The 15024-nt window shown below is 34.4% G+C and overlaps 1 protein-coding gene across 1 annotated transcript; it reads left to right on the top strand.

Annotated features, from left to right (window-relative positions):
* Positions 1-3027: 3027 nt before the first annotated feature.
* LOC144850872 (programmed cell death protein 5-like) lies at positions 3028-14937 on the top strand. Its single transcript, XM_078708366.1, has 6 exons — positions 3028-3178; positions 5951-5982; positions 6247-6314; positions 12515-12606; positions 12866-12937; positions 13202-14937. The coding sequence occupies exons 1-6, from the start codon at positions 3110-3112 to the stop codon at positions 13250-13252; spliced, it is 384 nt and encodes a 127-aa protein (XP_078564492.1). The 5' UTR covers positions 3028-3109; the 3' UTR covers positions 13253-14937.
* The last annotated feature ends 87 nt before the right edge of the window (positions 14938-15024 follow it).

Here is a 15024-nt window from a genome sequence, read left to right as displayed (position 1 = left end):
ATTCTTTGGCTTATACGTTATTCTATTGTTTTGACACTTTTTGTTTTGTTTTGTGTAAAGAGTAACACACGGTCTATTGAACACACTGGCACACATCTGTCGCCTTGGCAGGCCAGGTTGACTCTTTGCCAAAAAAACCCCAACTTTTAATTGTTACTTTATACGCATAAAAATACAAACACTGACTGACCAACATTTAAGTGTTTGCAATCGAAGTTATATCGCAAGCGTACAATTTTATTGCGATTTCTAATTAAATGGGTTTCTTGAAAATATATTAGTTAGAGTTGAGTTTGATACTCAATAAATGGAGGCCAGAGGTGTTGGCTGGTAACCACCCCGCCCTCTCCTCCTAGGTGATTGCACTTATACTTTGAAATATGAAACGAAATATATAAGTCTCCAGTCTATCATGGTGTGAGTGTTGCCAAATTGCGAGCCAATGAGGCATACAATGCCTGTACAGTAATTCATGCGAAACTCGAGGGTATTTCAACAGATCAAAATTATAAAATACAAACAGCGCGAACCACACACAAAAGCCTAATTACTAATTTTAACATTTGTACAATTCATAAAACAATTACAATAATCAGCTACGATAATTATGGTAATGTTAAAATTTCAACTACTGTATACAGATGCGACTTCAAAGTTTTAGGTGGTTTTTTCCCCTATTTAAAAAACTCTTCATATGCCAAAGTCCACCTTTGAAGTTGGTCTGGACATCGGCATCATCTTTACAATGTTTTACATTTGTTCCTAATTTGCTGACATGTATTTGTGTTCTTAAAATTGAGGGCGCTAAGCATAAACTTATCGAATCGAAAAACACTGACTGAACCAAAACTTAAATGACCCAGTACTATTGTCATAGTGTCCTCTCCCTACATCTGGTAATGTCGTGGAATTGGAAACGACCTCAATGCTGTGGCCAGAGACACAGTGTCGTTTCCACGGCATCATCAGATGCATTGACTTGCTTGTGTGGTGGAAAAGGGGACGTATTATTCTGTGAACCCCAAAACACAGTAGCATTATAGCTTTAACTCTATTCCACCACGACCAGCATGGGGTTCGAACACGTGACATCCGTGTTGTTAACACGACTGAGCTGAACTAACCGGTCATCTTGGATATAAACAGGTTAATACCAGCTTTGACGGTCATGAATATATTTATGACGTAACGATGAATTACGTAATATGAAGTAAGTATAAAAATAGACTATTGTCAGCTGCTCAGTCATGTACTTTGTGGCATAACGGGTAACGCTCTGTTCGAATACTCTAAGCGCTAGCTTGGGTTCGAAACTCTGCGGATTTTGTTTTTGATTTTTTTTTTAATGAAATAAATATTGTTTTTATTTTATTTTGAAAGATATTGAGACAGTTAAGTTCATTTAGGAAATAGGTAAGCTATATTTGCGATTTCTACCGTCATTCGGATAGTTATGATGCATACATAATCACTATCGTTATGGTAATCTCTATTAATGGGGCCATAGGCATTTTGCCGCCCGCAGCATGTTGCCAGCACATAAAAAATGCACAAATTACCCATGGTGGGACCTGTGGCGAATTTTGTTAAATGACACCACTGGCTGGAAATGGTACCGGTACTCTCGCACGTAAAAATTATGATAAATAGCACCTCTAGTTGGCCGGAAATGACACCCTAATAATAGCGCGCTCGCAATTGGCAAAACGATCGTAGCCTACTTTTTCCGCCGGTAAACACATTTGCGTTCAATGCAACGTCAAGTGGTTCTCTCGAACCATAAAGGTTTCCCGTGGCTACTAGGGCCTGAACAACATCGCTATGAGTGTAATTTGGGATGGACCTGTTTACATTGTTCTTTCTATTATTCTAATGTAAAAGTTCCCACCGCCGGTACACCAAAATTCGCAGTTTTTCAGTCAAGTTACACACTCCTTTGCAAACTACAGACAATAATAACGTCGTATAACGTCAACATAGGAAAAAACTGTAGATGTAAAATGTAATCAGTGTTGTAGATTCTACAAAACTGAGAACATTTCACTTATAGATCTGTGTATAATTGATAAACAAAATTGGGTCGCGACCCATAAGTTGGCCTATCTTTACCGTTACAACAAATATTGGCACGTTTGGGCGATGAAATCACGCGGCTTATCTGATGTTTTATGTAGAAAGTATCTGTTGCTGTTATGGTATAGGCCTACTTTCCAAAAAGTTTGCACACTTCCACTTTGTGAAGGTCGTGAAACTTGTTGGTAGAAAGAACATATTTACTAGTACTACTAATAATTAATGTTATTTGTTGTATATTGTTAAGTTTATCCTAATCTTTATCACTGTGCTCAAGTATACCAAAATTACTATAGTTGAGAACAGTGTTAAACTGGATCGTACATTAATGTTAGGCCTATTTGTTGTATTTGGTTAAGTTTATTCTATTCTTTATTACTGTGTTCAAGTATACCAAAATGACTATAGTCGAGAAAAGTAGTAACCTGGATCGTACATTAATGTTATTTGTTGTATTTTGTTAAGTTTATTCTATTCTTTATCACTGTGTTCAAGTATACCAAAATGATTATAATCGAGAACAGTGTTAAACTGCATCGTACATTAATGTTAAGAAAGATTCGTAATTGTGGCTCTGGTATCTAATTTTAAAATCATATTAGGCCTAAATTAACATTTTCGAAACTATAAATCAGAGATAATTTTTTTTAGAACTTAGGAATTATTTTTTTAATGATTTTCAAAAGGCACATTACTCCATTAAAACCTGTAAAATAAAATTAAAACACAAATTATGTATATAATAGGATAAACATTATAATGTATACGACATTTAGCGCGACCAAAGTAACAACGTGATCGATATTAAACACAACTTAACCACCGATATGATTAAAACAGCGTACTACTAGCGGTGGCGCTTCATACCGAAATAAAACTGTGGGCGACTTTGCGATGGGGCGACTTTGTGTTGGGGCGACTTTGCGATAGGGCGACTTTGCGTTGGGGCGACTTTGCGATCTTACAATCAAGATACTACTATAGCGTGGCGTTTTGTTTTGCTCACAATATACCTCAGAAAAACTAAAGATTTATCATGGCTGATGATCCAGAACTCGCGGCTATTCGAGCACGTAGAATGGCAGAAATTCAGCAACAAATGGGGGTGTGTATATTAATTAAAGTTCTTCTTTGTTTTCCAAAATTATCTGCTTATTTAATACTAGGCCTAGGCCTAGCCTAGGCTAGGCCTAGCAGTCTATATAGGCCTAGGCCTATTTTTAGCCTAGCTAGACCTGCCTAGGCTAGGCGGTTATCAGACGATCGGGCCCACTTCAAGACGAACGGGCTCAAATCGTGAGACGATCGGGCCCATCAAGGGTGAAAGATGATCGGGCCCATCAAGGGTGAAAGATGATCGGGACCAGACACGATCGGGCCCAGACACGATCGTGCCCAATGAATAAGACGATCGGGCCCAAAACATTCTTTAAAAAAAATAATTATTCGATTTTATTTAAGTCAGAAAAATATGAAAATATGTATTACCGAATCGGGTTTCACGTATGTGCTATTAATTTTGTCGCGAGAGAGAAGTCAAGTTTATATCACACTGTCTGTATAGGCCTAGGCCTAGAGCAAAAATTAAATACGGGAATAGGTTTACACTTTATGGATATTGTTCACCAGAAATAAATTAAAAAGTGTTCTTTTCACGAGTTTGTGATACAAATGTAGCAAACTAGGCCTAGGCATATGTACTTGAGAGGCCTAGCTAGGCTAGACCTGTAAAGATACTGAGCATCAGTACATGGTGAACAGACGATCGAGGCCACAGACGATCGGGGCCACGGACGATCGGGGCCATCAAAGTAAGCATAGCACATACATTTTAAAATTGTATTCAGTGCTTATCAGAACAGAAAAGATTTTTAATATTGTACTACCGGTTGTTGAGTTATGTAAAAAAATGTTACCCAATCAATGCCGATTTTAGCCGATTTTGGTGAAAAATTACAAAATCGCTTTTTTCCAATATTGAAGTCTTAAAAAAATTAAAAGTATAATCTTTATATATTGTGAATTAACTTTTTCTAAGAGTGTACTGGGAAACATTTGGTTTAAAAAAAAAGTAGGAGCTGTAATGTCCTGAAATATTTTTTACGTGCTCATGAAAACTGCTAATAATAATATTTGTTTTAATGTATTGGAAAACCAATAAAATGTTTAAAAATTGACAAAGTCCAGCTAATTAATATGCCTAATTGATATAACTATCAAATGAAGTTATCCGCCCATCACTGAAAACTATTTCTTATATTAAAAAACATTATAGAAACTTCAATTAAGTTTCAAGTAAATATAACACTGCACAGTTGACGTACAGATACATTCAAATCAGTAATGTGATTACATTTAAACAATCTATTCTTAACATTATCATAAACAATATATTTTTACAATTAATGGTAATTTTGACAATGAAAAGCGATACGATTAAGCATAGCTTGGCACGGCATACAACTTTCCAAAAGTTGGTTTTATTGCTCAAACAAAATAAAACGTGATCGATATATCCTCGTAAACCACAATTTGGGCCTGATCGTCTTATTTGTTGGGCCAAAATCGTCTCTCTGGTCCTTATCGTCTTAGAACCTTGTTGCACCAGATCTTCTCCCACTTTGGTTCCGATAGTCTTACAATGGTCCTGATCGTCTATTCCCCGAAAATGTACCCATGCCAAATCCAATCATATCATAATTTTGGCTCACACGTACCAACAATTTTGGCTCATCATGGGCTGGTTCGTCGTACCCAAGTTTATGTCAAATATATTTGTATTACATTTAGGTTAGGCCTTATGCCAGTTTTATTACATTTTTAGATGCCACTCATAATATGCGATATCATAAAGGCAAAAACTACTGACCTAAAAAGTATAATGTACAGTACGTTTCCCTTGGTAACCTTGTTTTGCATGATGTCAATGGCTTAGTCTGTTATATAAAAATATGTTATGTTATATAAAAATGGTATACGGCCAAGACCTAGACAAAAAATAGTCAAATTGACCGGAACTTGATTGGTTTTTGGTTGAATTTAACAGTTTATTTTGTTTTTTTATTAACATTTTTTTTCTACGGAAGTGATAAACTTTATTAAAACTGCGAAATGGCATATTCAAAGTTTTTTTTATTAATCTTCATTTTCGATGTTTTTGGGGGACAAATACTTCTTGAAACCAACTGTGTATATGAGGAAGTCCACCTCAAAATGTGAAAAAATGGCCTACATTAATTTTGAGATTTTGACATGATCCTATAAATACTTATCTTTAACTTAAACACGTGTTGACAACAAAAATAACATAAGTGAGTGTGTATTTTTCAATTATTTAAGCCATATCCATTTAAAATCGCCATTCTTTACGGTACTTTTGTGTAGCTTTTGTGAAAAAACCCTCTAACCCTGTTTGGTACCTATCTGTTCGAAAATACTGTATATCAACTCTCATAATCTCTAGCAACCTAGGTGATTTTTTTAAATCTAGCCACTGGCAATTGGTTTTATTAAAGTCTTTAATGTAGGTTGCTAAAATTTCTACCAAGAGTTTGTGAATCCTTGACTGTGAGTGTGATTGGCTAATAATAGAGGAAATACAGTACGCTCTTTTTGTGAATATTTGGGAATAAAAAAAAATTGCATCTATTTTATCGAGTTGACAAACTGCATTTTATGTAAATATATATGGGGCTATTGCAATAATTTTGTTCATCTTTAAACCGTTGAAAATGTGAAAAATAGCGGCCTGCACAATTTAATTCTATTTTCGTTTTTATTCTATAATGCAACCAATGGGCATAGCTACCGTAAGCCTACATTTAATATTACTATACCTGCAGTAAGTTAAACTGATTTTTTTTTGCTTTCTTTACAGGGGAAGAATAAAAATGATGAAGAGAAAATGAGGTAAAAAAATTGCTTTCTTTCTTTCTTCAAATAATTTGTTAATAATGATTTTTCCTCTATGTTATGAAGTTGGGCCGTCAAAATGTCAATTTTGGATATGAATGCCCGAAATTCATGGAAAAAACAAGGCCAAAAATAATCTGCAGATGGACATGTCGTTGTGGTAGGCGCACACGTTTGTAAATAACAAGAAATTATTTATTGTGCATGGTTTTTGGTTTATCTTTTTGACATTACTGTATTTGTTCCTGTTATTGTATTCAGGCAACAACAAGAAGAACGAACTCATAGTATTTTGTCACAAATTTTAACACAAGGAGCACGTGCAAGATGTGAGTTATTTTTGCTTAATTTTTTAAAAATAATTCAGTACTACTGTACTATAATATTTTGTATATAAATATTTACTGGGCTGAGGGGCATGGTTAAAAATATAACCCAAGGTGTCCTGGAGACTATAGGCCTACTACCTCCCGAGACAAAGTCAAGGGATATTGTATGTCTTGAGATCAAATCAAATCAAATGTTCCATATATAAAGTGTGTACATGGAAAAATTGTTTTGCTGAGTGCTATATTTTTACCATGCCCCAATTAATTGGGTCTTTATTTCCTCAAATAAATGCCCTGCCACATGCATATATTATAAATAATATTGTATTACAACACATTTTTGTTTGTACATGTCCTGTAAGTGGTCGCTTACGGGAGGTGACCACCAAAACATGTATTATAACTATGCACGAAACTTTTCGCTGTTCTCTAATTTACCATACAAAAAATCTAGTTTTTAGTTAAAAAATGTGGCCGCTTATGGGAGGTGCCCGCTTATGGGAGATACAAAATTAAGTTGACTTCACTCATGTTAACTGACATAGCTCGTGTTGAGTCTACACATCGTTTGTGTTATGTTGGCATCGCTCGTGTTGAGTTTACACATCGCTCGTATTATGTTGGCATCGCTCGTGTTATGTTTACACAACGCTAGTGCATGCCAAGTTTTTACACAACGCTAGTGCATGCCAAGTTTTTACACATTGTGCATGCCAAGTTTTTACACATTGTGCATGCCAAGTTTTTACACATCGTGCATGCCAAGTTTTTACACATTGTGCATGCCAAGTTTTTACACATTGTGCATGCCAAGTTTTTACACATCGTGCATGCCAAGTTTTTACACATTGTGCATGCCAAGTTTTTACACATTGTGCATGCCAAGTTTTTACACATTGTGCATGCCAAATTTTTACACATCGTGCATGCCAAGTTTTTACACATTGTGCATGCCAAGTTTTTACACATCGTGCATGCCAAGTTTTTACACATTGTGCATGCCAAGTTTTTACACATTGTGCATGCCAAGTTTTTACACATCGTGCATGCCAAGTTTTTACACATTGTGCATGCCAAGTTTTTACACATTGTGCATGCCAAGTTTTTACACATTGTGCATGCCAAATTTTTACACATCGTGCATGCCAAGTTGTTACACATTGTGCATGCCAAGTTTTTACACATTGTGCATGCCAAGTTTTTACACATTGTGCATGCCAAATTTTTACACATCGTGCATGTCGAGTTTTTGCAAATCGCTCACATCGAGTTTACACATCTAAATCATTTATATGAATAATACTTGTTTTAAAAGTAAGCCTGTTTATTTCCGAGTTGTTGGAATTATTTTTTTTAATAAAAAAAGGTGAAAATGTAGCATGACAAACCTCAGAAAAGTGGGTTAATAGGTACAAAATGAACAAAAGGCCCAGATATATTTAGATTATAAACGGTATTTTACTATATATTAATATGCAGTGGTTGTAATGCCATGAAAGAGAGAGAGAAAAATAGTTAATTTTTATTAATGAAGGATAATCATAAATAGCATGATTTTCAACTTTATTATATATTTATTTTTAGACTACTAAACTGCCCTAGTTGGTTGTATTATGGTCATGTGATCTATGCACCTAAATACACACAATTATTACATTTGTATTGTACCCCTGAACACATTAAAATTATTTACCTAAAAAACAAATATAATTTAAAGCAGAAAAGAGTCTGCCAGCCACTGTTTTTTTGGTTGAATCTAACTGTTTATTTAGTCATTTTAAACACATTATTTTATCGGGGTTTTTTTTTCTATGGAAGTAATTAAACAAACAAACAACAAATGGTCTATTCGAAGTAGGATTATTAATCTTCATTTTTCATGTTTTTGAGTGACAATACATCTTTAAGAAGAGAAAATGGATATTGCATTACATTAAAACAAATGTAAATCAGAATAAAAGATGAAAACACTTACAAATACATTGTGAGTGTGTGACTGAAGATAGATAGTAGAGTAAGCAAAAAGTAAATATAGACATTTATAATCTATAGATTTCATAATTAGTATGAATGAATCGAATAGGCCTACTTATTTGTAACAAAATATGCCTAGAAGTAACAATTATTATTAAAGTAATATTTATACGTGAAAATGTATGAAATTATTGTAAGAAAGGTACAAATGTATGATGTGTAAAAACTTGACACATGCGATGTGAAAACTCAACGTGTGCGATGTTTAATTAAAAACTCAACACGATGTGTTGAAACAGAACATGCACGGTGTGTAAAAACTCAACACGCGCGATGTGAACATCCAACAAGCGCGATATGAACAACTAACACGAGTGATGTGTTAACTCGACACGACCGATGTTAACATAACACGAGCGAGGTAAACTTGACTTAGTTATGTCTGTAGGAAATGTACAGTAACCCCTGAATTTTCCTATATATTGCTTTTGCAAGTTATTCATTCTACAGCTGCTTGGTTGACAGCTCCTTTGAATGCTCAATAAGCATTATATTTATCAAATTCCTGGTTTTAAGTGACAGCAGTTTACAATTTACAATTTACTGATATATTGAGTTTTTGTATAATGTGCATTGTTTATACAAAAGTTTGAAATATGCAATTGTAAATCATAATAATGTATCTCTATAATTATCATGGCTACTGTAACTAATTAAAACTACAATTATTAACCCTTTCACTGCGTATACCCGGTACTACCGGGTATAAACAAACGTCGTTGAAATACGTATACACGGTGATACCGGGTATGGGCAATACATTGATTTAATCGTATTTGCCTATAATATATAGCACCCTCTATGTTTTTTCGATGAACTGGAATATTTTTGCAAGTCATTGAAAATATTTTCCAGCAAAAAAAACGGCCCTCTATAGTTGTATTATGGTCTTGAAAATCATGCGCCCTCTATAAAGTTTTCTTACGCGTGACTAGTTATTTCTATCTTGGAAAGTTGTTTTGAGTAGCGAAATGCGCAACAAAGGTTATATGATGTTAGTGAAGCTTTGAATCAGATATTTGCTGATTCAGACAGTGAAGATGACTTTGATATCAATGATTCAATTCAATCGTTCCCGTCTGCTGACTATAGTTCCGATGATAGTGATTCTATGATGAGTGCTGATTGTTCGTTAGATGTGGATAATGAACCTGACGTAGGCCATGGATCACAGGATGTAGAAATGTCTGTGGACAGTGACGGTGAAGCGAGCGTAGACAGTGACGATGAAGCGGTGAGTTCTGATCGTATATCAGTATCAGATGATGATGAGCCAGTGCCAGTTGTGCGTGGTCGTGGTAGAGTAAGACGTGGTGCACGTGTTCTTGATGGCAATATAGATCTACGTGGTGTACGCGGTGGCAATAGAGGCAGACGTGGGCCACGTGTTTGTGGTGGTATACGTCAAAGAGGAGGTCAGAGGGGCCGGCCTCGTGCTAGAGGACAGGGGCGCAGGCCTGCAAGAGATCAGAACCCAAAGATAAATTGGGACATTGATCCAAATGATAGTTTTCAACCAAAGCAAATTCCATTCTCTGGTGGGGAACGACTCAAAGTTAGAATGGGTGATAATGCTTCAATTGAGGAGTTCGTTTTTCAGTACTTTACTGATGATATATTTTCGCATATTGTAGAGGAGACCAATCGATATGCTCAGCAGTTCATCAATGCAAACCGTGATAAACTGAAAAGTCGAACCAGGGTTCATCAATGGGTTCCCACTACCGTTCCTGAAATGAAGACGTTTTACTTGGACTGATGGGTATTATTCACAAGCCTAGGCTAGAAATGTATTGGAGCACTGATGATTTGATACAAACACCTATATTTGGCCAAATAATGAACAGAGATAGTTTTTCCTGATAATGAAATTTCTACATTTTGCAAACAATGAAGACCCTGCACATGACCCCACGGATGTCAATAGGGACAGGCTCTACCAAATTAGGCCTCTCATCAGAATGGTTCGAGAACGAATGCAGCGTGTTTATTCGCCATCTAAAGAAATCTGCGTAGATGAATCCTTGCTTTTGTTCAAGGGGAGACTGCTGTTCAAGCAATGCATTCGAACAAAACGTGCACGTTTTGGAATCAAGTTTTATGAACTATGTACATCCGATGGCGTATCTCTTGATTTTATTGTATATTCAGCTGAGAATATTTTCAGAGATCATCAAGACCCTCATCCTCAAATGCTTGTTACTGAGCGTATTCCTATAAACATGATGTAGCCTTTTCTCGACCGAGGCCACACACTTTATGTTGATAATTTTTATACATCTCCAGCTCTGGCTACGTACCTTCTTGATCACGATACATACCTTTGCGGCACTGTCAACCCAAAGCGTTCTGGTTACCCCAGTGATCTAGGGACAAAGGCACTTGACAAGGGAACATCATGTTTTATGAAGTCGCAAACGGGAAACATGTTAGCGGTAAAGTTCCGGGCGCTAAAAAACAAATCAAACAATAAACCAAAAGAAGTGTGCATGCTGACCACGGAAGGCAGGGCCGCTATGATCCCAACTACAAAACGTGACAAAGACAACAATCTTATTCACAAGCCATCATGTATAATTGCGTATAATCACAACATGGGAGGAGTTGATATGGTGGACCAACAGCTGCACAGCGTGAGCATTGTAAGAAAAACATACAAGTGGTATAAAAAAATAGCTCTCAGAATGTTCATGCAGTGTGCTCTAAGTGCCCACAAACTCCATCGGAAGTTTACGCCATCTACCAAAGATTTTTTGGCTGATTTCAAAGATCTTTTGACAGTACTTGTGTGTTCAAGCCCTAGATTGAACAAAGATGTAACACGTCATGAAGTTGTACAAAGGCTAACTGGGAAGCACTTTCCCGTGAAAAGAGAAAGTAAAGACGGCAACACAAAAAACAAGAAAGACAAAATGTGCCGGGTGTGCTGGGCTCGTGGTCACCGCACAAGTGCTGGAAGAGAGATCAAGACAGTGTGGATTTGCAAAGATTGCCCAAGTAACCCAGGTTTGCATGCCGATAAAGATTGTTTCAGGGCCTACCACACAAAATTGGACTATTCTAAAGAGGATGATGAGTAAGAGAAAACCAAAAAACCATGACGTCACATAATAACTTTGATTTGTGCATAATTTGAATAAAACAATGAAAAAAATTCAATTTGTTTTTATATTTTTATTTGTTATACGTATCTTCATCAATATCCAGTTGGAAAAACGTATTCCATAAGAATTTCTTATAGAAAATATAGTTTTATATAGATAATAAAAAACACGAAATCAAAAATACCTGTAATGACGTCACATAATAAGGTCATGGCGGCCATTTTGAAAGTAACAAAAATTTACCTGCCCCAATAGGGCAACATCGTGTTTATCACAACACGCAAAAAAAAAAATTGTTGAAACAATAGTTAGTTTTTGTACTATAGTGAATTTTTGGAAAAAGTCATTATTTTCACGATTTTTCCCTAAAACTTTGATTTGTGCATAATTTGAATAAAACAATAAAAATAATTCAATTTTTTTTTAAATTTTTATTTGTTATGCGTATCTTCATCAATATCCAGTTGGAAAAACGTATTCAATAAGAATTTCTTATAGAAAATATAGTTTTTATCATTGATTCGATAAAAAACACGAAATCCAAAATACCTGTAATGACGTCACATGACGTCATCAATATGCAAATTTTTTTTTTTTTTTATACCTAACTGTAGACTAACCCTTTTATTTATCACATACCACAAAAATAATTACACAATTATCTCAATTAGTATTTTTTTGCAATTTATTAAAATATCATATGTTTTTCTTAAATATATACTACGCACAGAGGTGGGAATAATGCACCGCAGTGAAAGGGTTAATGTTCAAAATCTAGAAATTGGTATAAAAAACTTTTAAAAAATTAAATGAAAACAATTTGGGCAATCTAGTAAAATATTGTCAGGGCAACCAAATCTCACACATTGGTTGCTTGAAGGACAACCCAAAATGTTAAAATTCTGCGAGGCCTGCTGGGGATGCACTATCAGATTCGAAGTCACTGCACGCACCAGTAGAGCGATAGGGTATTTACTTTTTATCATGTGACCCACAATCGTCCAATCAAATGACAGGAATATATTTAGATGTTATATAATTTGTGATATTTTTTTTGCATAGTAAATAGTATTGCATTGGTAAAACCAGAAAAAATTAAAATGGTTGAGAGCATGTTGATTAGGATGGCCACATCTGGACAAATTCCAGGGAAGGTAAATTGTTTATTTTGTTTGTATAAACATATATTATTAGTTCAAAAACGAAATGTTTACAAATAATTATTAGTCAGTAAAGGTATCATTTCAAAAGATTCTAAGATTAATAGAAGTGATATTTACATAGTAGCATATTAATGTCATGATTACACAAAATGGCACACAGGGTTCATGTGTTTTTGGAAGTTTTTGATATTTTATAATCTATTTTTTATAATTTAATAATTTTCTCTCTGTATTCTCTCTGTAATTGTAGGTTGATGAAAATCAATTAAAAGATTTACTTTCTCAAGTTAGTTCACAAACAGAAAGGAAAACAACAGTTAAGGTACCAACCATCTCTTGTTGCATGTTGCATTAGTGGCCATAAAACATTATTCCAATTAAGTATCGATGTGGCAAAAATGAAAAAAAAGAGTGAACCCTGCCCCAACACACTTTCTGCCATAGAAAGTGCCTGACACATTGTTTACTATAGACACCTAGCCTAAGATATTTTATTTATGTCTATATTGTATCTGAAATATAAGAGTGAATTTTCATTTTGTAATAATTTGCTTCAAGGATAACCAATATATCATTATTTCTACAGTTTGATAGACGAAGGCTTAATTTGGATGACGATGATGATGATGATTACTGACGAGTACTATAATACCCATCATTTATGTATCCATCCAGTTTGTTGCGTTTTTCAAAAAGGTTGGCTTTCTACCGTTGATTGGACAGCTTGAACATTCTACATTATATAGTGCGCTGGTGGTGGTGTTTGCCTTTTGATAGCTTCAATACACCAAATGTTGCTATAAATACGTATTATTGTATTTTTTATGCAACTTCATCGTAGTATAGAAGGGTATACTTATAGTTGCCTCATGGTAACTTATGTACACAGCAGTACCTGTAATCAATGCAAATACTCAAGCAATGGAATATGCACCAATGTACAAATATTTAATGGAAAATTAAAGAAGTTAAAGAATAAATAATTCACAAACTTTTTAGAGATTCTAAGAACAGACTGTGTAAAGCTTAATTCGAACTGAGTTATCAGTTGGTTTACACAGAGTCTTAAGCGTAACTATATCCCTCCCTCTATTACATTGATGCGTTGTGGGAATCAATGCATGTTGTTTAATTTTGACTGTCCAGCGAGTCCTTCCAAAGTTCATTTTGGAAAGAAAAAAAAAACTGACAGTGGAGCTCGGACTAATAAACTGACCCAGAGGAAGATGCAACAAAAAGCTTATGTATTAATTGCAGGTTTATTTATTATTTCTAGTAGTCTGAGAGATTGTGCGATACATACTTTGGTACACTGAAAACCCAATTCTTACGTGATTCTGGTGATGCACTTTCGGGTCAGAGGTCAATGACCTATTTTTTCACGTAATCATTTGAGTCATTATTTTACAAATTATATGGAAAATAAACTCATTTTTTGTGTATTTCATTTTTCTATTTTAATGAATAACAAATATTTTTGTAACATATGCTTGATTTTTTTTCAAAAAACTTTTAAAAACTGCAGATAGCTTTAACCAGTTACGAATTAAAATCAGTATTTTCTAAAGTTAGAAAAAAAAATTACATTAACAATAATAAATATAAACATCATTGGCTTTCATTAAATGTATGATTTAGCGTTCTACGACAAGTAATTTACAAGGTAGCTTTTCTTACAAAAATGAAGGAAAACCAGTATTTTCTAAATTTATGATAGCTTATGATAGGTTTATGACACAACCTTCCATTACAATGAATATATATATTATCATTGGCTTTTATTTAATGTAAGATTTAGCGTTCTACGACAAATAGTTTACGAGATAGCTTTTTTTTTTGCAATTTGTACCCAAAATGAATAAAATCAGTATATTACATACATATACAAGCTCTATTTGTAATGCAAATTCAAAATTTCTTTTTGATATTCACTCCCATATAGTTAGGGCAGTTGTTACAAAAATATTTGTTATAAAATAATGACTCAAATGACTTTAAATGACAATCAATGTGTAGTATGATTTATCAGCTTTACATTGAGCTTAATTCTAAAATTGATGCATTTCATCAAATACTGTGCCATAAAATAAAGATATTGGTAAAATTACATGGAAAAATAGGTCATGGACCTCTGACCCGAAAGTGCATCACCAGAATAACTTAAGAATTGGGTTTTCAGATGTACGTATGTCTCACACAAAAATCATAGAGATGCTATATCTCTAGGAGTTGATGAACCATGTTAACCACCAAGCTAGTGTTTTATATTATTGTAATGCATTTAAAAAATGTTAGTGAAAAATAAAAAATAATATTGCTGAATTTGTGTTGGTGTAGTGATTAAGTTTATAGATTGTTCCATTCATTATTTTATATTTTGTTGCTTACAATCACATAAATCAATGAAAA

The sequence above is a fragment of the Antedon bifida genome, chromosome 8 (genome assembly GCF_963402885.1).
Source record: "Antedon bifida chromosome 8, ecAntBifi1.1, whole genome shotgun sequence".
NCBI lineage: Eukaryota > Metazoa > Echinodermata > Crinoidea > Comatulida > Antedonidae > Antedon > Antedon bifida.
The sequence above is the reverse complement of the archived record's forward strand: the minus strand, read 5'-3'. Positions and strand labels throughout refer to the sequence as shown.